This window comes from Nelumbo nucifera, chromosome 1 (assembly GCF_055504915.1).
Source record: "Nelumbo nucifera cultivar China Antique chromosome 1, China Antique-T2T, whole genome shotgun sequence".
Classification (NCBI taxonomy): domain Eukaryota; kingdom Viridiplantae; phylum Streptophyta; class Magnoliopsida; order Proteales; family Nelumbonaceae; genus Nelumbo; species Nelumbo nucifera.
The window spans coordinates 215667878-215691004 of record NC_142649.1 but is presented as its reverse complement, the minus strand read 5'-3'; the positions used below and the strand labels follow the sequence as shown (position 1 = coordinate 215691004).

The 23127-nt window shown below is 44.3% G+C and overlaps 2 protein-coding genes across 7 annotated transcripts in view; one reads left to right on the top strand and one right to left on the bottom strand.

The window, feature by feature from the left end:
- Nucleotides 1-2551, top strand: part of LOC104604652 (polyadenylate-binding protein-interacting protein 12-like) — a 30726-nt gene extending 28175 nt beyond the window's left edge. For both annotated transcript variants that reach the window (XM_010269085.3, XM_010269087.2), the window contains exons 10-11: nt 1988-2049; nt 2171-2551. In XM_010269085.3, the coding sequence (XP_010267387.1) occupies nt 1988-2049; nt 2171-2228 (120 nt within the window). In that variant the 3' untranslated portion in view covers nt 2229-2551. The remainder of the gene's footprint in view (nt 1-1987; nt 2050-2170) is intronic.
- A 2267-nt stretch (nt 2552-4818) lies between these two features.
- On the bottom strand, nt 4819-8522 carry LOC104604653 (uncharacterized). 5 transcript variants are annotated; one of them, XM_088896178.1, is made up of 7 exons: nt 8054-8504; nt 7053-7235; nt 6794-6926; nt 6329-6446; nt 6178-6214; nt 5796-6075; nt 4819-5693 (listed from the first exon to the last, which is right to left on the bottom strand). In XM_088896178.1, exons 2-7 carry the CDS (start codon nt 7233-7235, stop codon nt 5635-5637), a joined length of 810 nt encoding a protein of 269 aa, XP_088752304.1. In that variant the 5' UTR covers nt 8054-8504; the 3' UTR covers nt 4819-5634. The 5 variants fall into 5 exon arrangements, with proteins under 5 accessions (XP_088752304.1, XP_010267392.1, XP_010267394.1 ...); XM_010269092.3 differs by having other exon boundaries at nt 5448-5705; nt 7053-7245; nt 8054-8522; XM_088896177.1 differs by having other exon boundaries at nt 5448-5705.
- Nucleotides 8523-23127: the final 14605 nt, after the last annotated feature.

Genomic DNA, 23127 nt, shown 5'->3' with positions numbered 1-23127 from the left:
ACGTTAAAAATAGAATCCAGCTCAACAAAAGCCCCAAATCCTTTTTATCTTCTTCGTGTCTCTTCTCCAAGAGCTCTCTACGCAGACATTCCTCAAGGGCAAGAGGCTTCCCCAAATGGAGGATCCACCGATGGAGTTTTCTGTAACCGAAAGCATCCTGCAACCAATGACCATAGCTGCAAATTCATCACGTTTGGACGAAGCCCTAGAGTAGGTTCTGCAAATTCGTCTCCTCAGGAAACTCTGCGCAGGAGAAATCATGAACCAGAACTCTTTCATCAAGGAAATTGGTGTTGAGATCATCTTGTTTGCTTTAAAGTCTGTAGGGTTTGGTTCCGATTCGGATTATGGAATCTTTCGTATTGGGTTACAGGTTCTGGGGAACGTCTCCTTGGCCAGAGAAGAACATAGGTCCGCAATTTGGGGTTGGTTTGTCTGCTAATGCAACAATGTCTTACTGATGAAAGATAATCTGTTCTTGAGAGAATGGGGCAGAAGACTCGAGGTTCTGCTGATGTAAGGAACTTATTGGAAGGAAATGCAGAAAACCAAAGGAAGTATCAGAACTGGAGCTTTTTTATTTTTTTTTGATTCAAGCGGAATAGGAGCTTCGAGGTTCTGCCGATGTTCCTGAAATTTCTTGTCTTGGTTTACGGGTAGAGGTGGATCAGAAGATTTCGCGTGCAAAGCTGGTCAGTGTTTCTTGATTTATGATTATTGGCACCAACTTTTTTTTTTTTGCAGAATGGCTCCTTTTATTGCATCAACATGTAAACAAATCAAACCGATATGAACTCAGACTAGGTTCAAAAATGATTCAAACTATCAAAGAGAAGAAACTTTGGATAAACCAAACAGAAAATTAAAGATTCAATCCGGTTCAATCCACCGTCATTCCCCCTCTTCGATATCTCTTCTTCGGGTGAGGCTACTTTAAGTAATAAGCCAAGAAAGAGAGAAGCAATGCTCTGGAAGTCCTGTTGTCGTCTTTGTTGGTTGCAAAAAGCAATTGTTAAACTTTTATACTTCGTGTCTTCTTAGATCTATTGAAGCACAAGAGTATATGAAGACAAGTTGGCAGTTGTAATTTGCAAAGCCACTTGAACATAAATGTTTACACTTTGATGATCAAATAACTACGAAACTATTGTAGCTTCATTTAGATTTATATTTATTAGAATTGACATGGTTTTATGTATTAGTTATTTAGAGAATTGATTTCAAGAAATTGGTTGCTGCCAAATGTGATTTTGTTTCTGAGAAATAGGAGTTAGATGACTACACCAAACACATCTGACGATTCTCTGGATGAAAATTCTCAGAATCCATTCTGTTCTGACAAGGATTCTGAGAATGAGAATCCCATAATTGATACCAAACGGGGCCTAATTTTACATACTGTGGAGGAAATCTGGGTTTGGTGAAATTTAACAATTTTTTTTTCTTTTCTTTCTTTGCCTAGCTTTTGTTGCCTTCTTAATAAAAAGAACTGCCAAATAGAGGGACTCACCACATGATTCAGACCAACAAACCCATATATAGGTGGCATAAAAGCCTCATCTCCTTGAACCGGTTGCTCACAGCAAGGCAAATCCTTCTTCCTCTATGCGCAAACAGAGAACACTCCTATGTGCAAATCTTTTTGAAGAAGGAATCAATTCAGGTGATTAATGGTGCATTGGTGCTGATGCCATGTGATCAACCTTAACCTTAGAATCATAAAGAAAATAAAAGAAAAACCTTTAGCAGCAGAGAATAATGAAGAACAAGAACAGAGTTTGGCATGATGGGAGATCCCAACTGATCTCTTATAACTGCCAAGTGTCATCCTCCTATTTTAATATTATAATGTGGTGAAATTATAATGCGGCCCCTATTTTGATTAAACAATAATAAATCTGCCGCTATACACTTTTAACATAAGCTTTAAGCTCATCGTGTAGATTGAATCACTACAATGCCATTCTTAACTGTTTCTTAATTGCAGGCTGAAAGTGCAATTGCTGCCCTTAACTGTAGCGGTGTAGTGTTGGGATCTTTGCCGATAAGGTCTGTTTTCTGTTCCTCAAGATAATGGTTCTGAAGCTACTTTGTGGATTAAGTTTTAACAGTGGCAACCCTTTTACATGATTTTATGAAGGTAAACGTTTCTTGTATAATGTTTTTTCAGGGTAAGCCCTTCAAAGACACCAGTTCGGCCTCGTGCTCCTCGCCCACCGATGCATTGAATCATCTGGAAGGTGTCCAGTCTGATTGTCGTTGCTATATAAAAATCTCAATATACATACCGATACTGATACTGGCCTCGCTATTTAATTTATAGTTTTGTCCTCGGCATCTTAGTTTGGGGTTTTTGTTATCCATAGGGGGTTTGTTAAAGGATTGTTGATTTTAGTATGTAGAATTGGATGGAACTTCGAGGCTTTTAAATAGTTTTTATCTATCAGTGCACTCTTTAAGATGACCAGCTGTAGGGGATGACCAGAAAAATGAATACTCCAGTAATGTTTCTAACCAACTCTTTTAAATGCACTGCGGCATAGTTCTAGTATAGTAGTCTTGTTGCGTTGTGGTTACCAACTGTTCTGTGATTTCTACCGTCAGTTTTAACCAAGAAATTGGAGATCCTGCTTGCCAGTAGGCATTTTTGTCAATACACTTGCAAGGACGTTAAAGGGGAGCAGCCGGCAAAAGTAACACGCTATTTTGAGTTGGCCGCAGTGGCACCACTAACTTATGTGCCAGCCATATTTGCTGCGTTTGACATTGACATGGTTTGAGAGGAGTAATTCTAAGTATCTGATGAATTTTGTGGTTCTAAGAATTAATTTTAACCTAAGTTTGGATGCATGAAAGTTGCTGGAAGCAATTCCTTTTTGGTGCTCAAGATTTGAAACTCATTGGAAGAGCTGGTTCTTTGGAGTTACTTTTTTAGCTTAAAAACAAAATCATTGTTGTTGGTTCAAGTTCAAATTCAAAACTCTAATTCATGGAGCAGAATTTTAACCAAATACACACCCATAGGACCATAGAGACTTGATTATTCCCTCGTGGATGGTTGACAACTTGACATTGAAGTTTAAAGTTCCATGTTCGGGTTCGGGTAGGTTGAAGTCTTCTATTTTGCTTGTAACCAGATGGGTGGAAGGGTGGAAAATGCAACCACTTCACATTTAAAAGTTGAAACGAAGTTGTGGCCTGTGGGGTTTGGCACTACAGTTTTTTCTGGAGTTAAGCACACGAGAAGCTAAGAAGGCCCCTATGACCGTGTAGGTCACAATAATAGCCTCTAAGTCAGGCTATTGCTGCTGTACAGGCCAGTGTGTCGTGCATCCTTGGCCCTGCTACCCTAACCACCCGATTCCACATCTACTGATCATGGTCGCAGCAAATTATTGTGACCTTATAAAATATAAAATATGGACACAAACCTAGTCAAAAAGCCGATTAATTTAGTTTAAAACAAATAAGGTGTCAGTGTCATATTGAAGTCTCTTGGGGGTTGACTGGTCAAGTTGTTCCGGTCATCACCACTGTCTCTTGGGGAATTACTGTTCTAAAATTTGCAGCGTCCATCGTTGTAGATATGATGTGAGAATTTAAAAATCGGATTTGTTCTCACAAAATTGGTCCTCACACAGCCGAATATCTTCGAAGCGGGATCTGCTCCTCACAAATAGGCGTCTCATAGGCACATCCATCATGTATTGGAAACATCTTTCGTAAATGATAATTAATTATGGGAGATGTTCTCAATGTATGGTAGGATGTGCATGTGAGGCGCTAGGTGTAAGGAGCAGATCCGGATATTCTCATGAATAATATTTTACACGAGACTGGATCTGTTCCTCACAATTGACGTCTCACATGCACATCCTATCATGCATTGGGAACATCTCCCATACTTATCAGTTATAATTCACGGGAGATGTTCTCAATGCACCATGAATGTATCTGTGAGACACCCATTTGTGAGGAGCAGATCCTATCACGTTTTACGCAGGTGGGTGTGAGGACCAATTTTTGAGGAGCAAATCCCAACTCGTTTGTTTAAACCTTGGCGTATGTGATGTGAGCTCTGGCCCCATTAATCTGTCAGTCTGGCGTATGCTATCAGAAGGAATTTGGGTAATAAGCAATAAGTTTGGGTTTATGTTTCTTTATTTATAATCGTGGTGATGGTTTTAGTTAAGGAATTCGTTTTCGTTTCATTTCATTTTTCTTAGTAGTAATAAAATAATTGAAAGAATAGTTCTGAATTAAGCCATAGATTCCAAAAGAATTTATGATGTTTATGTTATACATATTTTCCATGATTTATTATTATTATTTTTCTACGGTAAATGCAAATTTGCACTAACCATGTTTGATTCGTAATATCGATCATTTCTTCAAATCAAGGTCACGTCTTGACGAACAAATTCATTGCAGTCTCTAATACATCAAATATCCTGCAGCTACAGCGTACAGTACTTGGCGAAAGCTGTTCTCTCTCCTGATCCCTAGTCAAGTCCTTTTCAACTTACTTCTTTTTCAGTACAGCATGCACTTTGACGGTAATCTACACATTTGACCCAACCCTCGGATTCGTTTCTCCAACAGAGTTTCACTTTTACTAGAAACTTCTCCACGATCTCACATCTGATGCAGATGCAGACCCAGACCCAGACCCAGACCCGCGTGCTCGACCTCCAAGTTTGAAACAGTTGAAAGGAAGAGAGAGACACCCAAAGCCCATATGAATTGGGTTGCATTTGCAATGCAGATTTGCACAGTGGAGATATACTAAGATAAGAACGACGAAACCCTCTTCTCCACTCCTTTTAATTAATTGTTGTATTATCAGAAAGAAAGAAGATAAATTACAGAGAAAGAAATGGCCAAGCTATATATGCAAAGCTGGGCTTTCTCCTAGACTAACCAATCACCAATGTTGATACTTGTGGTCCGAAGAAATAAAATCAGTCTTCTGAACCAATGCCAATTGCCAATTGGCTACTCACCCACTCCTCAGTCCTCACTAAACATAAAAACATGGCCGGGGAAATTGTCGCCGGAAGCGCCGTGCTTTCGGAGACGTTACACCACTATATCTTAAAAGATCAGTATTGGGTCGAATCCGAAACCAGTCTTTCGTCTCGACATTTTTTTTGGCTAATTAATACAGAAAGAAATGTGACCTTTTTCATGCTAATAAACAAAGACTCCCTCTTTTAATTTCTCCTACTAAATCCCCCATGCCCCAATCCCCAACCATGTATGATGAGAGATGATGAACGATGACGACAATAATGACCGTGTTCTCTATCTATCTCGAAAATACGAAGATGAATGAATGGACGATGGTTAGCATGCAGAGCGAGCTCAATCGCCCGTTCCATGAATTAACAACAATCTGTCCGGCAGTTGCTGCTATGCTTGTTTCTTCTTCTTGTCAGTCAAATATCAACAACTTCAGGCATGCTCTCAAAATAAAGTGTCCCAATGCCACCACTTCTCTATTTGTTCTTGTTCTTGTTTTTGATTTTTTTAACACTCTTCCGTTTGCTTTCTGTGTCCCCTCTTTGGATGTTGACGAATCCTGTAAATATGTGTCTTCATGGAACGAAATTAGATTTTCTCCATTCATAAAAACTAGGCCGATGGTGAAGTTGATGTGTTCTGTTCGGGTTGTGAAGCACTGGGACCTGATCCTGCCACCCCCACTGTAATTGTTATAGTCGACATTATTCAAATATATGTGTTCAAATGAACGAAACAAGAATCAGAATAAGAACTGGGTTTAGAAGTTGGACCTTTGGTTGTCGTCGTGGTTAAGGTTTCGGTTGTTGAAGCAGCAACTGAAGTTGGAATTGACAGGACCCCACCGGCGCCACCGTAGTGCTGAGGTAAATATGGGTATTGTACCATTTGGGGATACTGAATGCCGAAACCCTGGGATTGATTACTGTGTATATATTGGGCGTAGAATGGATAGAAATTATGGAAAATGCCGGGCGCCCCCGGTGACGCTGCCGTTGCAGCGTAGTACGGCGAGAACTGTTGCCCTCCACCTCCATATACACTGTAATAGTTCTGCAGATATACATATATGCAACAACTTACCATTATATGCATGTGGACTATAAATTAAATTCTATTTGGTTTACGGTATGCTAGTAGGAGGAAAACTCTTACCATGGGGTACGTGTTTTCTTGTGAATATCCTGAGTACCTGAACCACAGCAGAATAATAAACTAGGATAGGATCAAATGCAGAAGGAAAACAAACTAGTTTAGAGTATTTTGTTTCTTCAAGCGTATAAAAAATATTCTTCTTATTATTTACCCGTATGCAGAATAAGGAAATGAATATTGAGCGGTTGGTTGATGGAAATACGTTGAAGAGGTTCCGTGATAAGCGGGCAGAGCCACCGATCCCCGTGCTGGTCTGAATCTTCCCATACCTACGTTTTTTTGGTTAAAAGAGAAAATGAAATGTTTAATACCGTTGACAATTCATGCTGTTCTTCAACATTTGCTTCTGATGAATAATTAATGGATTGGAAAACGATGACGTTATTGAAGAATAGATGAAGATGGTATTGCAATTGAAATTCTGAAAATATATAACCAGGCGTTCATGGGCATTACTAGAGGTTACTGGTTGGTTTGATGATTCATTTTGGATCACCCAATATTCAGTGTGAGATTGAAAGCCTACGGAGACAGACGAGATGGATACCCATAGAATGAATATCTGAAATTTTTATTTAAAAAGAAAGAACTTAAAGGGAATAGATACGGTTCAGACCATGCTGATAAGTAGATGGGTGATTCCGATGTGCACCAAGAGATGCAAGATTGCAGTTAGCCCTTCTTCCATCGATCACAGGTGATGGATCCTGGCAAGCCCTCATTGCGGCATCCGGATCCTTAAACGTTACCTAAGAAATCAAGAGCCAAAGAAGTGAAAGATATTCTATAAAAAAAAAAAAAATAAAAAATAAAAAAAAGAAGTGAAAGATAAAAAAAAATTAATGCCATGAGAGAGAGAGAGAGTCTGGACATACAAAACCGTATCCCTTAGATTTTCCGGTGTTCTTATCGGTGATCACCACAGCTTCTTGGATCTCTCCAAACTGCTCAAAATAGCGTCTCATCGTTTCTCGCTGAGTCTCCCAAGCCAACCCACCAACGAAGATCTTTGTAAATGTTGTATCTCCGAACTGCCCAGCATTATTGCCTCCAACCATCTGGAATTGTCTTTGTTGAGACATGAGGAATTACAGAAAAAGTAGAGGTATAAGAAAAGAAAACAGAATCGAAACAATTCAGGTTCAAGCCCCCGACCAAACAATCAAAAAACAAATAAATCCCACCCAAGAAACAAAACAAAAGAACCAAAGAAGAAAGAATCCAGTATGTCAAATAATAGAACCCAGAACTCAGAATCGGCCTTAGTGATCAGAGAAAATAAGTGCCAGAAATAGGAATAACTATTATCGAATGTCGCTCTTCTTCTGATTCTTCTTCTTCTTCTTCTACTACTACTACTATTATCACTTCTACGGCTACTTTTCCAAAACCATACCACCTCAGATTCCTCAACAACGATACCCGTAACGAGAAAATCATTACTGGTGAGAGGGTGGAAAGGAAGAGATACAGATACAATAGAAAAGAACCCCAAAGTATAAAAGGAGAATAAAAAAAGAGAATTTTAGGAGGGCGATTGTTATTATTTATAAAAAGAAGAAAGGAGAGAGAGAGAGAGAGAGTAGTAGGACAAAAAGCTGCAGTGGGCACCTATGATAACAGTGGCGGAGATGTCAAATGAAAAAAAAAGAAAGAAATTGCGATCGATTTTTAATGGGTCCGTCTGAATATATCTGCTTCGCTGTATTCAACATCGTATTTCTGCTCTATCAATCGCTCTTTGTTCGTTTTAAATAATTAAACAATATTACTATTGATCTGGTATTTATTATGATAGGATAAATATTAATTGTTGATGCATGGTATGATGGCTAATTGGCTATGGCATTTGAGAGGTTTAGAGCAGCAGATATACCTTGATTTCCCCCCTCTTTTGCTGTTTCTTTTATATCCCTCTGGCCTCTTTCCTTTCTTCTCTTTGGTTAATTTGTTCCTATCCGTCGTTCGACGCTAGCCCCTTCATCCGTCTGTCTGTCTGTCTCTCCCTCCGTCTGAAGCTTTGTTGGTTAACCAGCTGTAGCAAACTAGCTATTCTCGTAATCGAAGAAGTGCAGACGAGGCCAGCGGGGGTTGTATTGTATGTGTTGGATGGAGGCAAAGAAACAAACAAATGAGAAATGGTAAGGCTTTTTCCTCTGCTCGCCTGTTTGGCTCGACTTTCAAAATCCTCTTTTTCTCTCTGTCTCTTCCGCTTAAGGCCTTAACAAAAGAGATGACCAAATTTAGTTTAATGAAGCTTCAAGATTAGAAGTTTTTTTACAAGGTAAATAAATAATATTTATTAACAAGAAAAGAAAGAAGAAGAACGAAATGGGAAGTGGTATATCATCTTGCCTTTTGTAATAGTTTAATTATTATTGGAGATTAAAAATAGTAGTGTAGGAGGAAGGAGGGGGAAAAGAAGGAAAGTGATGATAGAAAAAGAAAAGAAAAGGGCGGGTTAAGCGGCGAGTACTGTGGTGGATTTAGGGGAAAGCGGGCGGAGTTAACGTTAACCAATGGCAATGGGAGCTCCATTTCCATTATTATAAAACCTGAAACTGAATCATGACTGTCGCTACCACCACATCGGCTTTGGATGGGACTATCCACATCCACATTCCACACCACACCAGATATTGGTCAAACCTCACCTCTCTCTCTCTCTCTTTCGTTTTCTCACGTCGGCTCCCGTGGCGGCTACTTCGCCGCGCTGTCTCCTTTTTACCTTATAATGCGAACCAAGAACCCAAGGAGTGTTGCTTAAAGTCCACCTCTTTAGTGTCGCAAATTTTTTAATAAAAAAACACAGGAAAGGGACCTGACTTGATCCATCCCTCATTCCCTCCATACTCCATAGATGTTCTTTTCATAATCGATGCAGGGTGAGCAGGGTATCATCATCAACTCCATACATTATCTCTTCACTCTGCCATTTCTATGGTGCAGAAGATATAAGATAGAAGAAGAAGAAGAAGAATAGCATTCCTGTGCTGTATTTTTAATGTTCCCTGAGTCCGGATTCGTGGGAATTGGCTAAACCAACCCACCTGATCCTCAGGATAGGAATTAGGATGATAATATATACATGGTGTTTGGAAGTGTGGGAGTTTTTTGGGATCAATTTTCAAGAAAAAACGTTTATGCTTCTAAGGCCCGTCTTTCATAAAAAAACATTTCGGTCGTGTATGCAGTGAGTAACACTACGATGTTTGGTAAGATGATTTTCATTACCATTTTTCATCTATGTGCTGACGTATACATCTCAAATGATATTTATTAATATACACATTAGTCAATCGTCAACGATTCACCAATGCATGAAACGCTAAATTTGACATTTCATGCATCGATAGAGTTCCGATTTTCAAGACATGCCCAATTTTTTAATAATGGGCTGAACCTAACAATGAGATGCAAGAACATTTGTTGAAATGCCTGTATAGATCTGACCTAGCACTATTTTTTTGAAAAACGGCCACGGTTTCAAACATCCGTTACGATGTTATAATAGAGGTACGTATAAATATATATAAGGTATTTATCATTTCCCATGAAATTTTAAGGAGGTTGGCTTCTTGATGGGTTTCCTTCCATTTGGACATTGGAGCCCACCAAACACCACATGCAGGAGATTACACGTGTCAATATGTTATGTCATATGGATGAGATGGTCGAATGGTCTTCTTTATCTGCTTGCTTTGGTAAAAATTAAAAAAAAAAAACACTGACACACAAAATGAATTGAAAAATATCTCCGCTCTCGTAGTCGTAGTTTCAAATATCAGTTACTTCTAATGCCATCGGTTTTGCGATGGATAAAAACAAAAGAGAATCAAAGGCAAATCAGAGAAACATAGTGTAAACGTACAAAATCATGAGTGAGTAGGATGGTGCATTAGATCATTCAAAATACCTTTTTTTTTTTTTTATGTTAAAGTAGTGGATTTGCTTCTTTTTTTCATTTAAAATTCAAATTTGAATTGCTTAGTTTATATTACAATGAACTTAGTTCGAAAGCTAGTCTTATTTTAGAAGTCTAGCTAGAAACTTGATATTTATATATAGAATGAAGTAAAAGAAGTGCTGAAAAGTTATACTTTAAACAGTTAAACTAGTATTTACATATCTGGCCTGTTCCTTTATTATAAGCCGTTGGAATTGAAATATTAAAAATCAAAAAATCAAACTGCATATGCCTTTCTTTCCAATTAATAATTATTTTAAGTGTGAGAAAGAGCACCTTTTTCTTTCTTTTAAAAGAAAAAAGTTAACAGTTGGAAATCATTTCTAGAATGTTGAAGCTGGTAGACAGTAGATATATACTAGTTACAACAACAACAATAGCTACTAAGCTAATTAATGGTAATTTGTGATTTTTAATGTTGAGAGTATATGACTAACCAAGGCGCCTGGCTTGAGCAATAAGCAATAAGCAATAAGCCGAGAGAAAGAGAGAGAGAGATATGCGGAAGAAAAGAAACATGAGAAGATCGGATACCGTCGTACTATCCACATGAAGGCTGCAAAGCAGGCAGGCACGTCAGAGGCAGCACATGCTAGCTAGCATGCAAACATCGCAATTCTAAATTTGCCTATTTCCTTCTTTCTTTTTTTCTCTCTCTCAATTGCCAAGAGCCCAAAAAGCTCAATAAGTTATTTTTGGTCAAATAGAAAATCGAAATGCCCTTTTATTATTATTATTGTTCGCTCGTTGTCTCTTTATTAAAACTACTGTTTCCACGCTAATGCTAGCTACAAACACAAATATAAATATCTCTCTCTTCCTCTCTGAGTAGCGTGGTCGGCATGTGGTGGGGGTAGGAGGAGGTAACATGGCCAGCTATGTCCTTGCGGGTTTAGTCTACTTCTCTCTCTCTCTCTCTCTTTTTAACTTTGAATAATTATAAAACCAATCCAAATCCAATTCCAGGTAGTTGTGCTAGCAATTTACTGCCACAGTTTCTTTTCCTTCCTACTTAATATTTTAACCTTTTAAAGAAAGGAAGGAAAGAGTCATTCTTAGTTAGACTGGGTCCTCGGTCCTCTCTCTCTCTGTTGAATTTTCTTTTCCTAAGTCACCAATTCTTACACCTGGCAACTTAATTTACTGGCCAAACTCCAAAACAAGGAAACAAACATTCACGGTCCCTCTAAGAAGGGCTGTTGCCTATTTGTTCCATGGAGGAGAAAAAGTGTGTGAGAAAGAGCGCGGCGGGGCCAAACTGCCAAAGTGGATGGCAGCACCAATGCAACCATGCAATAGCAATGCATACGGTCAATCAAGTGTCCTGTGCACGCAGTGCTTACATAACAACCCTGCTGGCCCACCTACCTAGCTATCAGATGACTAGTGATTATAGATAAGTCCATAAATTAAAGTATAAACTATACTGCACTTCACATTCTAAATTTCACTCCAGACTTTCAAAATTCAAAATTTCAAATACTTCCACCTAACATCAATAACGGTTCGTGTTTTAGCATTTATTCTGAACGGGTACCTATCTCAATTGTATAGTGAAACTAAGATTTATTGGGGTGGACTGAATAATAAAAATCTTATTCAGAAATGAATTTTTTTTTTTTTTTTATAATAATTTTCCCCAAAGTGCTGATTGCAGGATTCAATTTGAAATGAACCAACTAATACACTAATGAACCAGCCCTCGATTGGTTAAATGAATTTGTTTTATAATTGCTCTAAAAGAGATTTCACAAGTCAGGATTGCATGGTGGCGTTTGGCCGGTTCATAAGTACTGAAGTGCATCTGCATGCATGCACTACTTTCTTTCTCATGTCTCTAATTATTATTATTTTTTTTTGTTACAATCTATAATGAAATATTAATTATTTACCATATGGTGTCTTAATATTAATTTTTCTCCGATAACTGAGGTGACAAGATCAAAATTGCAACCAACTACATTCTTTCATCTGTTCATGTCATTTTGATAGGAAAGCCCGGAAAGCTAAGACATTCATTAATTAGTAATATGTGTAAATTAACAAAAAAAATATCTCATATCCATCCTATCCTATTCCTAATGACTCATAAAACACAGAATTTAAGCCCTTTTGATAAGTTACTTATCTTGGTAATGTATTTATCTAGGTAAGTGTTTTCTAGGAAACATTTACTTGGGTAAGCACATTTATCCATATTCTTTTATTTCTTAGTGGGAAAGTTACTTATCCACTTAGGAGATGTGGCGCAGTACGGAAACAAACCACATCTAGAGAATCTTCAAAGAAAAGAGCAAAATCTGAAATAAACAAAAAGAACAAATTTCACTAAATACTTAAGAGAAAATAAACATAAACTCCCCTAACTACTCTTTATATAGACTTCTTTACACCCTTATACCTCATACAAGGAAGTTTCCTAATCAACTTTGAACACTCCTTCTAAGAATCCTACTAAAACTCTTCAAAAAGAAAGTCCTAATTGAATACAAATTCGGAAATCACACGTGTTGTAACTCTAACTTGGTAAATACGAACTAAGATAGAAATTCTGTGATAATGCTAACTTGGTAAAAATGAACTAAAATGGGTTGTTGAAATCAACTTAGTAATTGTTTACTCAGTTGTGTTGAATCCCATGTTGCATCATCCCCCCTATACGTACTAAGATGAGTCTTCGAAAACCAACTTTGTGAATGTTTACTCAGTTGGTGTGAATCCTATACTGCATTATCCACTTCAGGTTGGAGAGAATCCGACATCGGATTCATGTTACAATTTAAGAGGCCATCAACATATGCTGTTGCACTTTTGTGTACTTCTTTGTTTCTAACCCTTTTGATGATGCACGATCCGGTCGGTCCTAGCTGTCGGTAACCTTGCCTCTGAGGGAGCAGGAGATGCCTGAAACAGGGAGGATACAAGAGATTTCGGGGGAGGAACCCGGTGGGAATTCTCCGATGCTCAAGTTAGTACTCTTGAGAAGGCAAGGAGAATAAGAGATTCTAAGACTAGAAGACACAAAATATCACATACCTTTACTCTGGGGGAAGAGGGCCTTTTATAACCACCCTGGTGCACTCACTTCCAAGCCTCTGCCAGATCAGGTATAACCGCCTCTGTGGGTGCAGGCATAACCGCCACTGTCTTCTCTTTCAGGGCCGTCTCTACAACAACTGAGATGGCGGTAGCAGGTGGCCGTTGGAGTGCAGTTGTCATTTTGTCAAATCTCTGATCGGTTAGGCGTGCCGCCTCAGAGTACGTGCTTCCTTGTCAGGTACGGTTATTCAGTCACGCGACCTGGAGCCGTGGTGTCGGAGTGGTGCACAAGGTGGTCTTGAGTCCGGATAGGAGTGTGGCTCGAACTGTCCCGAGGTGCCGGGGTGTGGCCTGGACTGACCCGAGGTGGGTTTGTCCGGGCTTCGTCCTTTGCAGGGTTCCTTGCAAGGCTTGGGACTTCTAGGGAAAGCGCGGGTTCCACCTCCTGGGAAGCGCGGGTTCCTTTCGGGGAGCTCAGGCTTCTTCTTGGGATATGGCTATGTCGCTGTGCCGAGCTGACGCTCCTGCCAGGTCATACCCGATTGCTTCCATGTGTCGCACAGCCAAGGGGTTGGGCCAAATCTACCTCCATCAATTGCCCCCCACTCCCCGTGCCCGAGGTCTTGACCCGGCGTAGGCAGTTCACAGATTGACGGGTGGATTTGCCCCGTGGCGTGCTTCGTCTAGTTCGGAGATTCTTTGGTCTGAACCGCCAATTCTCTTGGCTCGACCAGGGTCAGCTCGGCTCGACCAAAGGTCAACCCGGGTCGCGTACAGCTCACACGTGGACGTCAAACGATTATCAGTTTTCAGACGTCAAAAGTTTGCGCTAAACTGATTTCACCTTGGGGGTCATGTAGTCGGTTTTCCTGAGAGCCGTTGGATGGCTTTGATCTTGACTGTTGATGTGCGGGCATAGCGGCTATAAATAGTGGGGGCCCTGGTCACTTTTCCTTCGCCAGTATCCAGTGCTTGTTTCTTGAGCTCGCGTCCAAGGTCTTCAGCTCGCGTCACTCCTAGTTTGGTAGCTTTTCCTTGGTGAATCCCCTTAGCTTCTTTCAATTTCCTTTTCTTTTCAATGTCTAGTTCGGGTAGCTTAGATAGTCTTTTAGGAGGGCCTGAGGCGGAGACTTCGGGTCGGGCTACCTCCTTCGACATCCTTCTGGATGAGCCGGAGGTAGGGCCTTCAGTCTGGGTCACCTCTGGCAGCTTGGAATCCACTTCTCGTCGAGTTTGGATGCCAGACAAGTTCGGACCCTCCACTATGACGTCTGAGAGACTTCGGTCTCTTGTTCGTCAGTTCAACCTACCTGGGGAGTACACTTATAGCTTACCTACGGGCGACTTCCCTTGGGATCACGGTCCGGATGAGATCGTGATTTTCCGGGAGCAGCTCATTGCCGGGCTGCGCCTTCCTTTTCATCCCCTAATCGTCGAAGTCTTGAATCACTTCAACGTCACCGTTGGTCAGCTCCACCCGAACTCCATCCGCAATGTCGTTGGGACCATCTCCCTCTGCTGTGAACACGTCATTCCTCTAGACTTAGAATTTTTTTCTACCCTTCTTATGCTTAAGAAGCAAGCGAGCTTCCTCCCCGATCACAGGCGGGCCTACTACCTGTCTCCCCGCCCGGGATTTAAACTTCTACACAAGCTTCCAAGTAAGGTCCCAACGTGGAAGTGAGACTACATCGTGGCGTGAAGTTCTACGGGGTGACTGTTTCCCACTCATTGGAGGGCGGCTGTTCCCGACCCTGTTGCTATGTTAGATAAAGACATGGCTGAGACCTTCCAGTCTTGGGCCCAGGTCGGGCTCGAGTGCGGAGATTACCTTACGGAGGCCAAGCTTATTTAGGCCGGTCTGAGTCCGGGTAGGTTTCTTTACTCAGGGTTTTTTTTTTTACTGATGCCGAGCTCTTTTTGCAGGTGTCATGGAGGCGGAGAAGACCTGCGGTGTCAACTTGCTTGATGGGATGAAGAGAAGGAAGCGGGTTACTAAGCGGGCTCGCATCGAGTCTCCTCGGGCTGTGGAGCCCAAAGTCCTAAGCTATCCTCCAGTCATCAACTTGGAGACTCCTAGGGAGCCTGAGGTGGTTGGGCCTATCCCGGAGGTCGTGGAAGCTTGGGAGGTCGATACCACGGAAGCTTCCCATACCCAGACAATACTCTCCAGTTCGGGGAGCTAGGAGGGGGCTGGTAGCGTGCTGACTCCAAGCTGTGCTCTCCGCAAGAGCAAGAAGGCCGTCTATCCTGCGGAGGTTTCGGCATGGGTTGACCTTTTGAAGCGGGCACAGGTTGCCGAAGAGGCTTGCCATGCAGCACATGCCGAACTGAGGGCAGCTCGGGAGTAGATCCATTGTCTTGAGGGTGACACTTCGGCTCAGAAGAATAAGTTGGAGAGGCTTCGGAGAGAGAACGGCGCCTTGAGGCTCGTTGTAAAGCACCTCGCGACCTCAAAAGGGGCCTTGGAGCACGAGGTGGAATACCTCAAGGCCGATATCAAGGAGAATTCAGTGATCTTCTTCCAGGCCCTTGAGGACACTAAAGTGAAGGCCATCGATGATTACATCGCGTCGGAGCGCTTCGACGACCTGATGGTGTGCTCGTATCGGAGGGGTTTCAAACTGAGCCGGTGGATGATAAGGCATGCGTACCCCAAACTCGACACCCATGCCATAACCACTTCGCGTATCACTCCGGAGATGGCTCTCGTAGCTGACAACGACCCGGACTCTGAAGATGAAGCAGATGCCCCGAGTGCCGCCGAAGTTCCTGCTGATGCTTTGGGCGAGGGAGGTGTGCTTCCGAAGTGATATGTGCCAAGCCTGCGAGCTCATTTGTTTTTTGAATAGATTGTAAACGAAACAATGGTAATGAAATACCTTTTTTGTTTAAGTGTTGTGCAGTCATTCTTTCCTTTTTCCAAAGTGATTATATTGCCGAACTGTTAGAATTAACATAGTAAGGCTATACGCCCGATCTGTTCTCCGCCTGTGTCGGTTTTATCGGTTTGTTTTCAATAGGCCTAGCTCGGAGCAGGCTATGCACCTCGGGGTTTCATACCCGTGCTGCCTGCTCTATCGGCTCTAACACTTGGTTCTGCGTTGAAGAGGTGCCGAGGTCATTATCAGCTCGACGCTTTAACCCATTGGCTAGGATACTTTCCTAGGCTTTGCCCATGCCGAAGAGGCGACTGGGTCTTATGGTGTCGAGGTCATTATCAACTCGGCGCTTTAACCCTTTGGCTAGGATACTTTCTTAGGCTTTGCCCATGCCGAAGAGGCGACTGGGTCTTATGTTGTCGAGGTCCTTGTTAGCTCGGCATTCTGGCCCTTAGGCTTTGGGGGCGGCTCATAGTCCACTTAGTTCGGTAATTTACAGGTAATATCGCCTTAAGTTGATGATGTTCCATGCCCGGGGTATTTGTCTACCCTTCAGGGTTTCGAGCTCGTACGCTCCTCCGAGTACTTTCTTTACTTGGTAGGGTCCTTCCCAGTTTGGTCCGAGCTTGCCAACGCCGGGCTCAGGTACCATGACCTTGCGGAGAACCAGGTCACCGATGCGGAAGTTTTGCTTCTTGACTATGGCATTGTAGTACCGAGTTACCCTTTGTTGGTATGCTGCGGTCCTGATGTAGGCGAGGTCCCTCACCTCGTCGAGTAGGTCGAGGTTGGTACGTAGCTCGTCATCATTGGTCTTGTCGCCGTACGCTTCCAGTCGTAATGAGGGGATTTCGATTTCGGCTGGGATTCCACGGAGGATAGCTCTGTTTGTGACTTCTACCTGACCGTTTGCTTGCGGGTGCGCGACCGACGTGAAGTTCTGCCGAATTCCCATGTCTTGGCACCTTTCCTGGAATTTGATATCCTCGAACTGCTTGCCATTGTCGGAAATCTGTACTCGAGGTAACCCGAAGCAGCACACTATGCTCTTCCAAAAGAAGTTCTGGACGTTTCGAGTTGTGATTGTCACGAGAGGTTCAACTTCTACCCACTTTGTGAAGCAATCTACCACCACGACTAGGAACTTCCTCCCACTTGTTGCTGGCGGGAACGACCCGAGTAGGTCGATGCCCCATTGCGCAAAGGGCCATGGACTGGTGAGATACTTGAGGTCAGCGGCGGGCTGATGGTGGATATTGGCGTGCTTCTGGCACTTATCGCATTTTCTGACTAACTCAATGGCGTCTGCTTTCCTCGTTGGTCAATAGTACCCTTGTCGTAGTGCTTTTTGAGCAAGAGCCCTGCCCCCCAGGTGTCCACCGCACAGGCCTTCATGAATGTCGTGAAGTACAAGCTCGGCTTCGGGAGGTCGCAAGCAGTGTAGGTAGGGGAGCATGTAGGATCTTCGGTACAACCGTCCGTTTATTATGATGTATTTGGCTACCTGGCGCTCCACCCTCCTGGCGGCATTGCGGTCTATGGGGAGGGTCCCATGTAGCAGAAAGCTCGCGAGTGGATCGATCCAGCTTGGCTCTGCTTGGACGACAAGAGCTACCTCCTTTGCCCCCCCGAGAGTGCTAGGCCGAGGTAAGTCTTCTATGTACACGGTCCTCATGGTGTTATCACTGGTGCTGGCTAACCGAGACAGGGCATCGGCCTCAGCATTCTTCGACCTTGGGATTTGTCTGATGAAGTGTGACTGGAAGTCAAGTAGAGCCTCCTTTACTTTGGCTAAGTAGGCGATCATAGTCGGTTCGCGGGCTTCGTATTCGCCTGTAACCTGATTGACCATGAGCTGGGAATCGCTGCAGACGACGATGTGTTTTGCTCTTACCTCTTGGGCCAGGGCTAGCCCGGCTATCAATGCCTCGTACTCTGCCTCATTGTTGGATGCTGCGAACTCGAAGCGTAGTGCGTACTCCAGTTTTGTGCCACTTGGACCGTAATGAACTACTTTGGCTCCATTGCCCTGCTGATTTGAGGAACTGTCTACGTGAAGGATCCAGGACTCTTCATCCCAGTTCACGCTTGGCCTAACCAGGAGAGATATCGAACTGGGTGCGACCTCACGGTGCTCGGACTCAACCGACCTGGGAGCATCGAGCTCACCCGGACTGGGGGCTTCGTGCTCAACCGGGCTAGGGACTTCGGAGCTGAATGTGCATTCCACAACAAAATCTGCCAAGGCTTGGGCCTTGATAGTAGTTCACGGCTTGAATTGGAGGCCGTACTCATTGAGCTCGATGGCCCACTTCGTCAATCGACCAAAGACCTCGGGCCTGAGTAACACTTGCCTCAGGGGTTTGTCAATGAGGACGATAATGGTATGGGCTTGGAAGTACGGGCAGAGCTTGCGGGCTGCAATGACCAATGCGTAGGCTAGTTTTTCAATCTCCGGGTATCTCGTCTCTGCTCCCTGCAATACTTTACTAACATAGTAGATGGGTCGTTGGACCCGATCTACTACCTTTATTAGTACCGAGCTGACCGCTTCATCACTTGCTGAGAGATACAACTCTAGGACATCGCCCTCTCGGGCCGGGTCAAAACTGGGATACTAGAGAGGTACTTTTTGAGCTCGTCAAATGCGAGCTGCAACCTGGGTTCCATTCAAACCCTTTGCTTTTCATTGCCTTAAAGAAAGGCAGGCAGCGGTCTGTCGATTTGGACATAAAATGACTCAGAGCGGCTATCCTGCCGTTTAACCTCTAAACCTCTTTTACTTTCCGGGGTGGTCTCATATCTAAGATGGCCTTTATTTTGTCCGGGTTGGCCTCAATACCACACCGGTTGACGATGTACCCTAAGAATTTACCCGAGATGACACCGAAGGCACAGTTGTTTGGGTTTAGCTTAATGCTAAATTGGTGCAGAATTTGAAAGACAGAATGCAAATCTTGTATTAACTCGTGTGAAAATTGGGTTTTGACGACCATGTCGTCTACATAACATTCTATTTTGCTGCCAATTATGGGTTTAAACAGCTTATTCACAAGCTTTTGAAAGGTTGCCCCAACGTTTTTCAGTCAGAAGGGCATTACTTTGTAGCAGTACAGGCCGAACTCGGTTATGAAGGCGGTCTTTTCCTCGTCGGCCGGGTCCATCCTGATTTGATTGTAGCCCGAGTAGGCATCCAGGAAGCTTAGCAACTCGTGCCCCGAGGTCGCGTCTACTAGGCGGTCGATCTTGGGGAGGGGGAAGCAATCTTTTGGGCAAGCTCGGTTCAGGTCGGTGTAGTCGACGCACATGCGCCACTTGCCATTGGCCTTTTTCACCAGAATGGGGTTGGCCACCCAGCTCGGGTAATGAACTTCCCTTATGAAGTTTGCTGCGAGGAGCTTTCCGACCTCCTCGTCGACCGCCCTCCATTGTTCTGGGGCTAGGTTGCGTTTCTTCTGTCTAATGGGTCTAACTATAGGGTCAGTATTGACTTTGTGAGTTATTAGGTTAGGGTCTATGCCGGGCATTTCTGCCGCGGACCAAGCGAAAATATCTAAGTTACTGAGTAAGAAGCGTGCCAGTTCGAATCGCAAGGGCTCCTCCAGGGAAGTGCCGACCTGAAGTGTTCAGGCTGGGTCCTCTGTTGAGACGGGGATGGTAACAGTCTCCTTCGTGGGCACAACTCGCTCTTCGTTCTGTTCCACGGGTTGCTCCAGCTCGAGGTCGCTGGCCACCTTGGCTTTTCCCTTGAGGGCGGCGACGTAGCATTTGTGGGACTCAAGCTGGTCGCGTCGCACTACCCTAATGCCGAAGTCCGTGGGGAACTTCGTGGCTAAATGGTAGGTGGAGACCACAACCCTTAAAGCGTGGGTGATCGGACGACCTACTATGGCATTGTATGGGGAGGGGGTCGCAACCACCAAGAAGTCATGTTCGAGCCTCACCGTGCTAGGCCATGTGCCAACTTCCACAGGTATTGTAACCATTCCCAGGGGCCTTACTTCTTCTCCGCTGAAGCCGACCAGTGGGGTGTTCGTGGGCTTCAAGTAACCCTCTTGGAACTGGAGTTTGTCGAAAGTCACTTTAAAAAGGATGTCTGCCAAATTGCCTGAATCGACGAGGACGCGCCGAACTTCGAAATCATTGATCTTTACCTTTATGACGAGTGCGTCATCGTGGGGGTAGTGAACTCCGCGCACGTCGTCCTCGGTGAAGAGTATGAGGTCTTCTGTCTTTGGCCACTTTGGGGGATTCTGTTCTTCTCTGGCGGCCTCACGGGTTGATGCCCGAGTTGCTGTCGAAGTGCAACCCGCTACAATCGATCCTCAACGATCATATGGATCATTCCCCGAACTGGCCTTTTCTCCAGGGGCTGCTTCGATGCCTGTTCTGCTGGCCGGTTACTAGACTCGGGAGCATCCCTATTGTGCTCTCCCTGCCGACCTGTCTTATTGTTATTATTATTACCATTGTTCTGTACGAAATTCCTTAGGTACTCGCGATGAATGAGTTCCTCTATTTCGTCACGGAGATTCTTATAGTGCTCGGTACTATGACCGTGGTCTCTGTGAAAGCTGCAATATAAATTTTTGTTCTTCATTCGAGTTCCCTTTCAGACGGGGTGGCCACTTTACTTACGGGGCGTCCTTGATCGTCATCAAGATCTCGGCCCGCTTCGCGTTCAAGGGTGTGTAGTCTGCTCGATCTGACGCAGGAGCTCGAAACGGATGACTTGGCTTTACTCCTCGAGTTGAATCTTTCTTCCTTCTGTCCTCTTGGTTGGAAGGCTCTCTTTCCCTCTTCCTTTTTTCAAACCCGCCCTCAGTTCTTTGATTGATCTCCTCTTCGGTTCTTATGAACCTGTCCGCGAGCTTGAGAAACTCAGCTATGGTGGCGGGCTGGTTGACCACCATGTGCCATTTGAAGTCCTTGTCCATCACTCCCCTCTTGGTCGCTGCAAGCTGTACTGCGGGGTCTAGGCGTGGTATCTGTAAGCATGCGTCGTTAAATCGCTTGATATAGCCCCGGATGGACTCCCCTTCCTTTTGGACTATACCGAAGAGGCTCTCCTTAGTTCGGGGGCACCGCTTGCTGGTGACGAAGTGCGCGGTGAAGACATGTACGAACTGGGCCCAGCTCCTTATCGACCCGGGGGCTAGGTTCCTATACCAGGTGCGAGCCACTCCCCGGAAGGTGGTAGTGAAGGCCACACACATGCAGGACTCACTGGTCCTCGCTAGGTGCATCTGGGACTAAAAAACATCTACATGATCACTTGGGTCAAAGGAGCCATCATATTTGTCTAGCGGGGGGAGTTTGAAATCTTTAGGCATGGGGACAACGAGGAGTTCTGATGACAGGGGGGAAGGGACTGAGAGAATAAGGGTAACCTTTACCTCGTCCGAGCTCGCTTCCTCTTTACCTCTAAACTCGGGTAGGATGCGGGTGGTAGTTCGACGAGCTCGTTGGTGCCTCTGCGGCTGCTTGGAAAGCCCGGTGTTGATGCTGCTTGCTTCAGTGTTGCCGAGCTTAACGGGCCCGGACTGCTGGTGGTAGTCCGCGGCTAAGCTGCCGAACTGGTTTTTCGCGAGCGGGAGCTCGAACTGAGAACACCGAGCTGACGCTGGCTTGATAGGTCGGGAGGTTCCCGATCCGCCGGCATGCTGCGAAGCAGGGGTAGTTGGTCTTTTCCTTCTGCCAAGGGATGAGGCTTGGCATCTGAGCCTGTAAAGCTTCTCCCCAGTGAAGGCGCCCGCCCTGAGGAGAGGGCTTGACTTGCTTGACAGCAGGGTGCCGAGGTGGGAGCTGTGGCTGGTTCTGAGGCAGTTGGGGGAACTGCTGTTGGTAGTGCTACTGAGAGATGTGATGTAGTACCTGCTGCTAGACCTGCCCAACCCCCGGACGGGCTTGAACATGCTTATAGGCCTACGGGCTTAAAGTCGGGCCAAAAAGCCCGACCCGCAATAAATTCGAGCCGGGCTAGGGTTTTGTAGAAATAGCCCGGCCCGACCCGACCTAACATTAAACTTAAAATTAGTTATGTGATTATGTCCATTTGAATAAATTTTTTGATTTAAGAATGTAAAATTGTTTTAAAATATAAAAGAAAGGGATAAATACCATCTTGTAGGCCCATTGTTCATTTAAATAGAAAAAAATACTATATGAATTTTTAATTCTAATTTGAATAGGGAAATTTTTTTTTTCAATTAGGTTGGGTTTCGGGCTCGGGCCCAAGTTATAGGCCCGTTGGTCGGGACAGGCTCGGGCTCGGGCCTAGTATATTTTCATTAGTGACAAGTGAAAGCCTGGCCCGACCCGGCCCATGAACAGGTCTACCTGCTGCTGGTAGAGTTGGTGTTGCTGAAGCTGCTGCATTTGGGTTTGCATGACCTGCATGCATTGCATCAAATTATCAAGTTGGTTCTGGCTAGTTGCCAGGGGGACAATGGTTGGTTCAGCGAATGTTGTCTCGACAGAGGGGGGAAAAGGAACATTCACAGGCGCCACTGTTCGTGGCACATTCAGGCTAGGTATTCCGTCCACCGAGAGAGGGATGGTGAACTGCCTGATGCAGACAGTGGGGGGCTGAGGGTGTTCCCTGACGATATTTAGGTCGGCATTACGTCTATCACTGCCGGAAGAAGCTATGAATGCTAGGTTTTCTTTCTTTAGAAAAGAGCTAGAGGTTGGGGGAGGCTTTTTGAAGCGTTCCCACAGACGGTGCCGAATGATAATGCACGATCCGGTTGGTCCTAACTGTCAGTAACCTTGCCTCTGAGGGAGTAGGAGATGCCTGAAACAGGGAGGAAACAAGAGATTCCAGGGGAGGAACCCAGTGGGAATGCTCCGATGCTCAAGTTAGTACTCTTGAGAAGGCAAGGAGAATAAGAGATTCTAAGACTAGAAGGCACAAAATATCACATACCTTTACTCTAGGGGAAGAGGGCCTTTTATAACCACCCTGGTGCACTCACTTCCAAGCCTCTGCCAGATCAGGTATAACTGCCTCTGTGGGTGCAGGCATAACCGCCACTGTCTTCTCTGTCAGGGCCGTCTCTG

Coding starts and splice junctions, on each gene's coding strand:
- LOC104604653 (XM_010269089.3), bottom strand. CDS start 7,259: ATGTCTCAACAAAGACAATTCCAGATGGTTGGAGGCAATAATGCTGGG. Junction 6,927..7,052: donor AATCTAAGGGATACGGTTTT/GTATGTCCAGAC, acceptor TTGATTTCTTAG/GTAACGTTTAAGGATCCGGA. Junction 6,447..6,793: donor CCCATCTACTTATCAGCATG/GTCTGAACCGTA, acceptor AAAAAAACGTAG/GTATGGGAAGATTCAGACCA.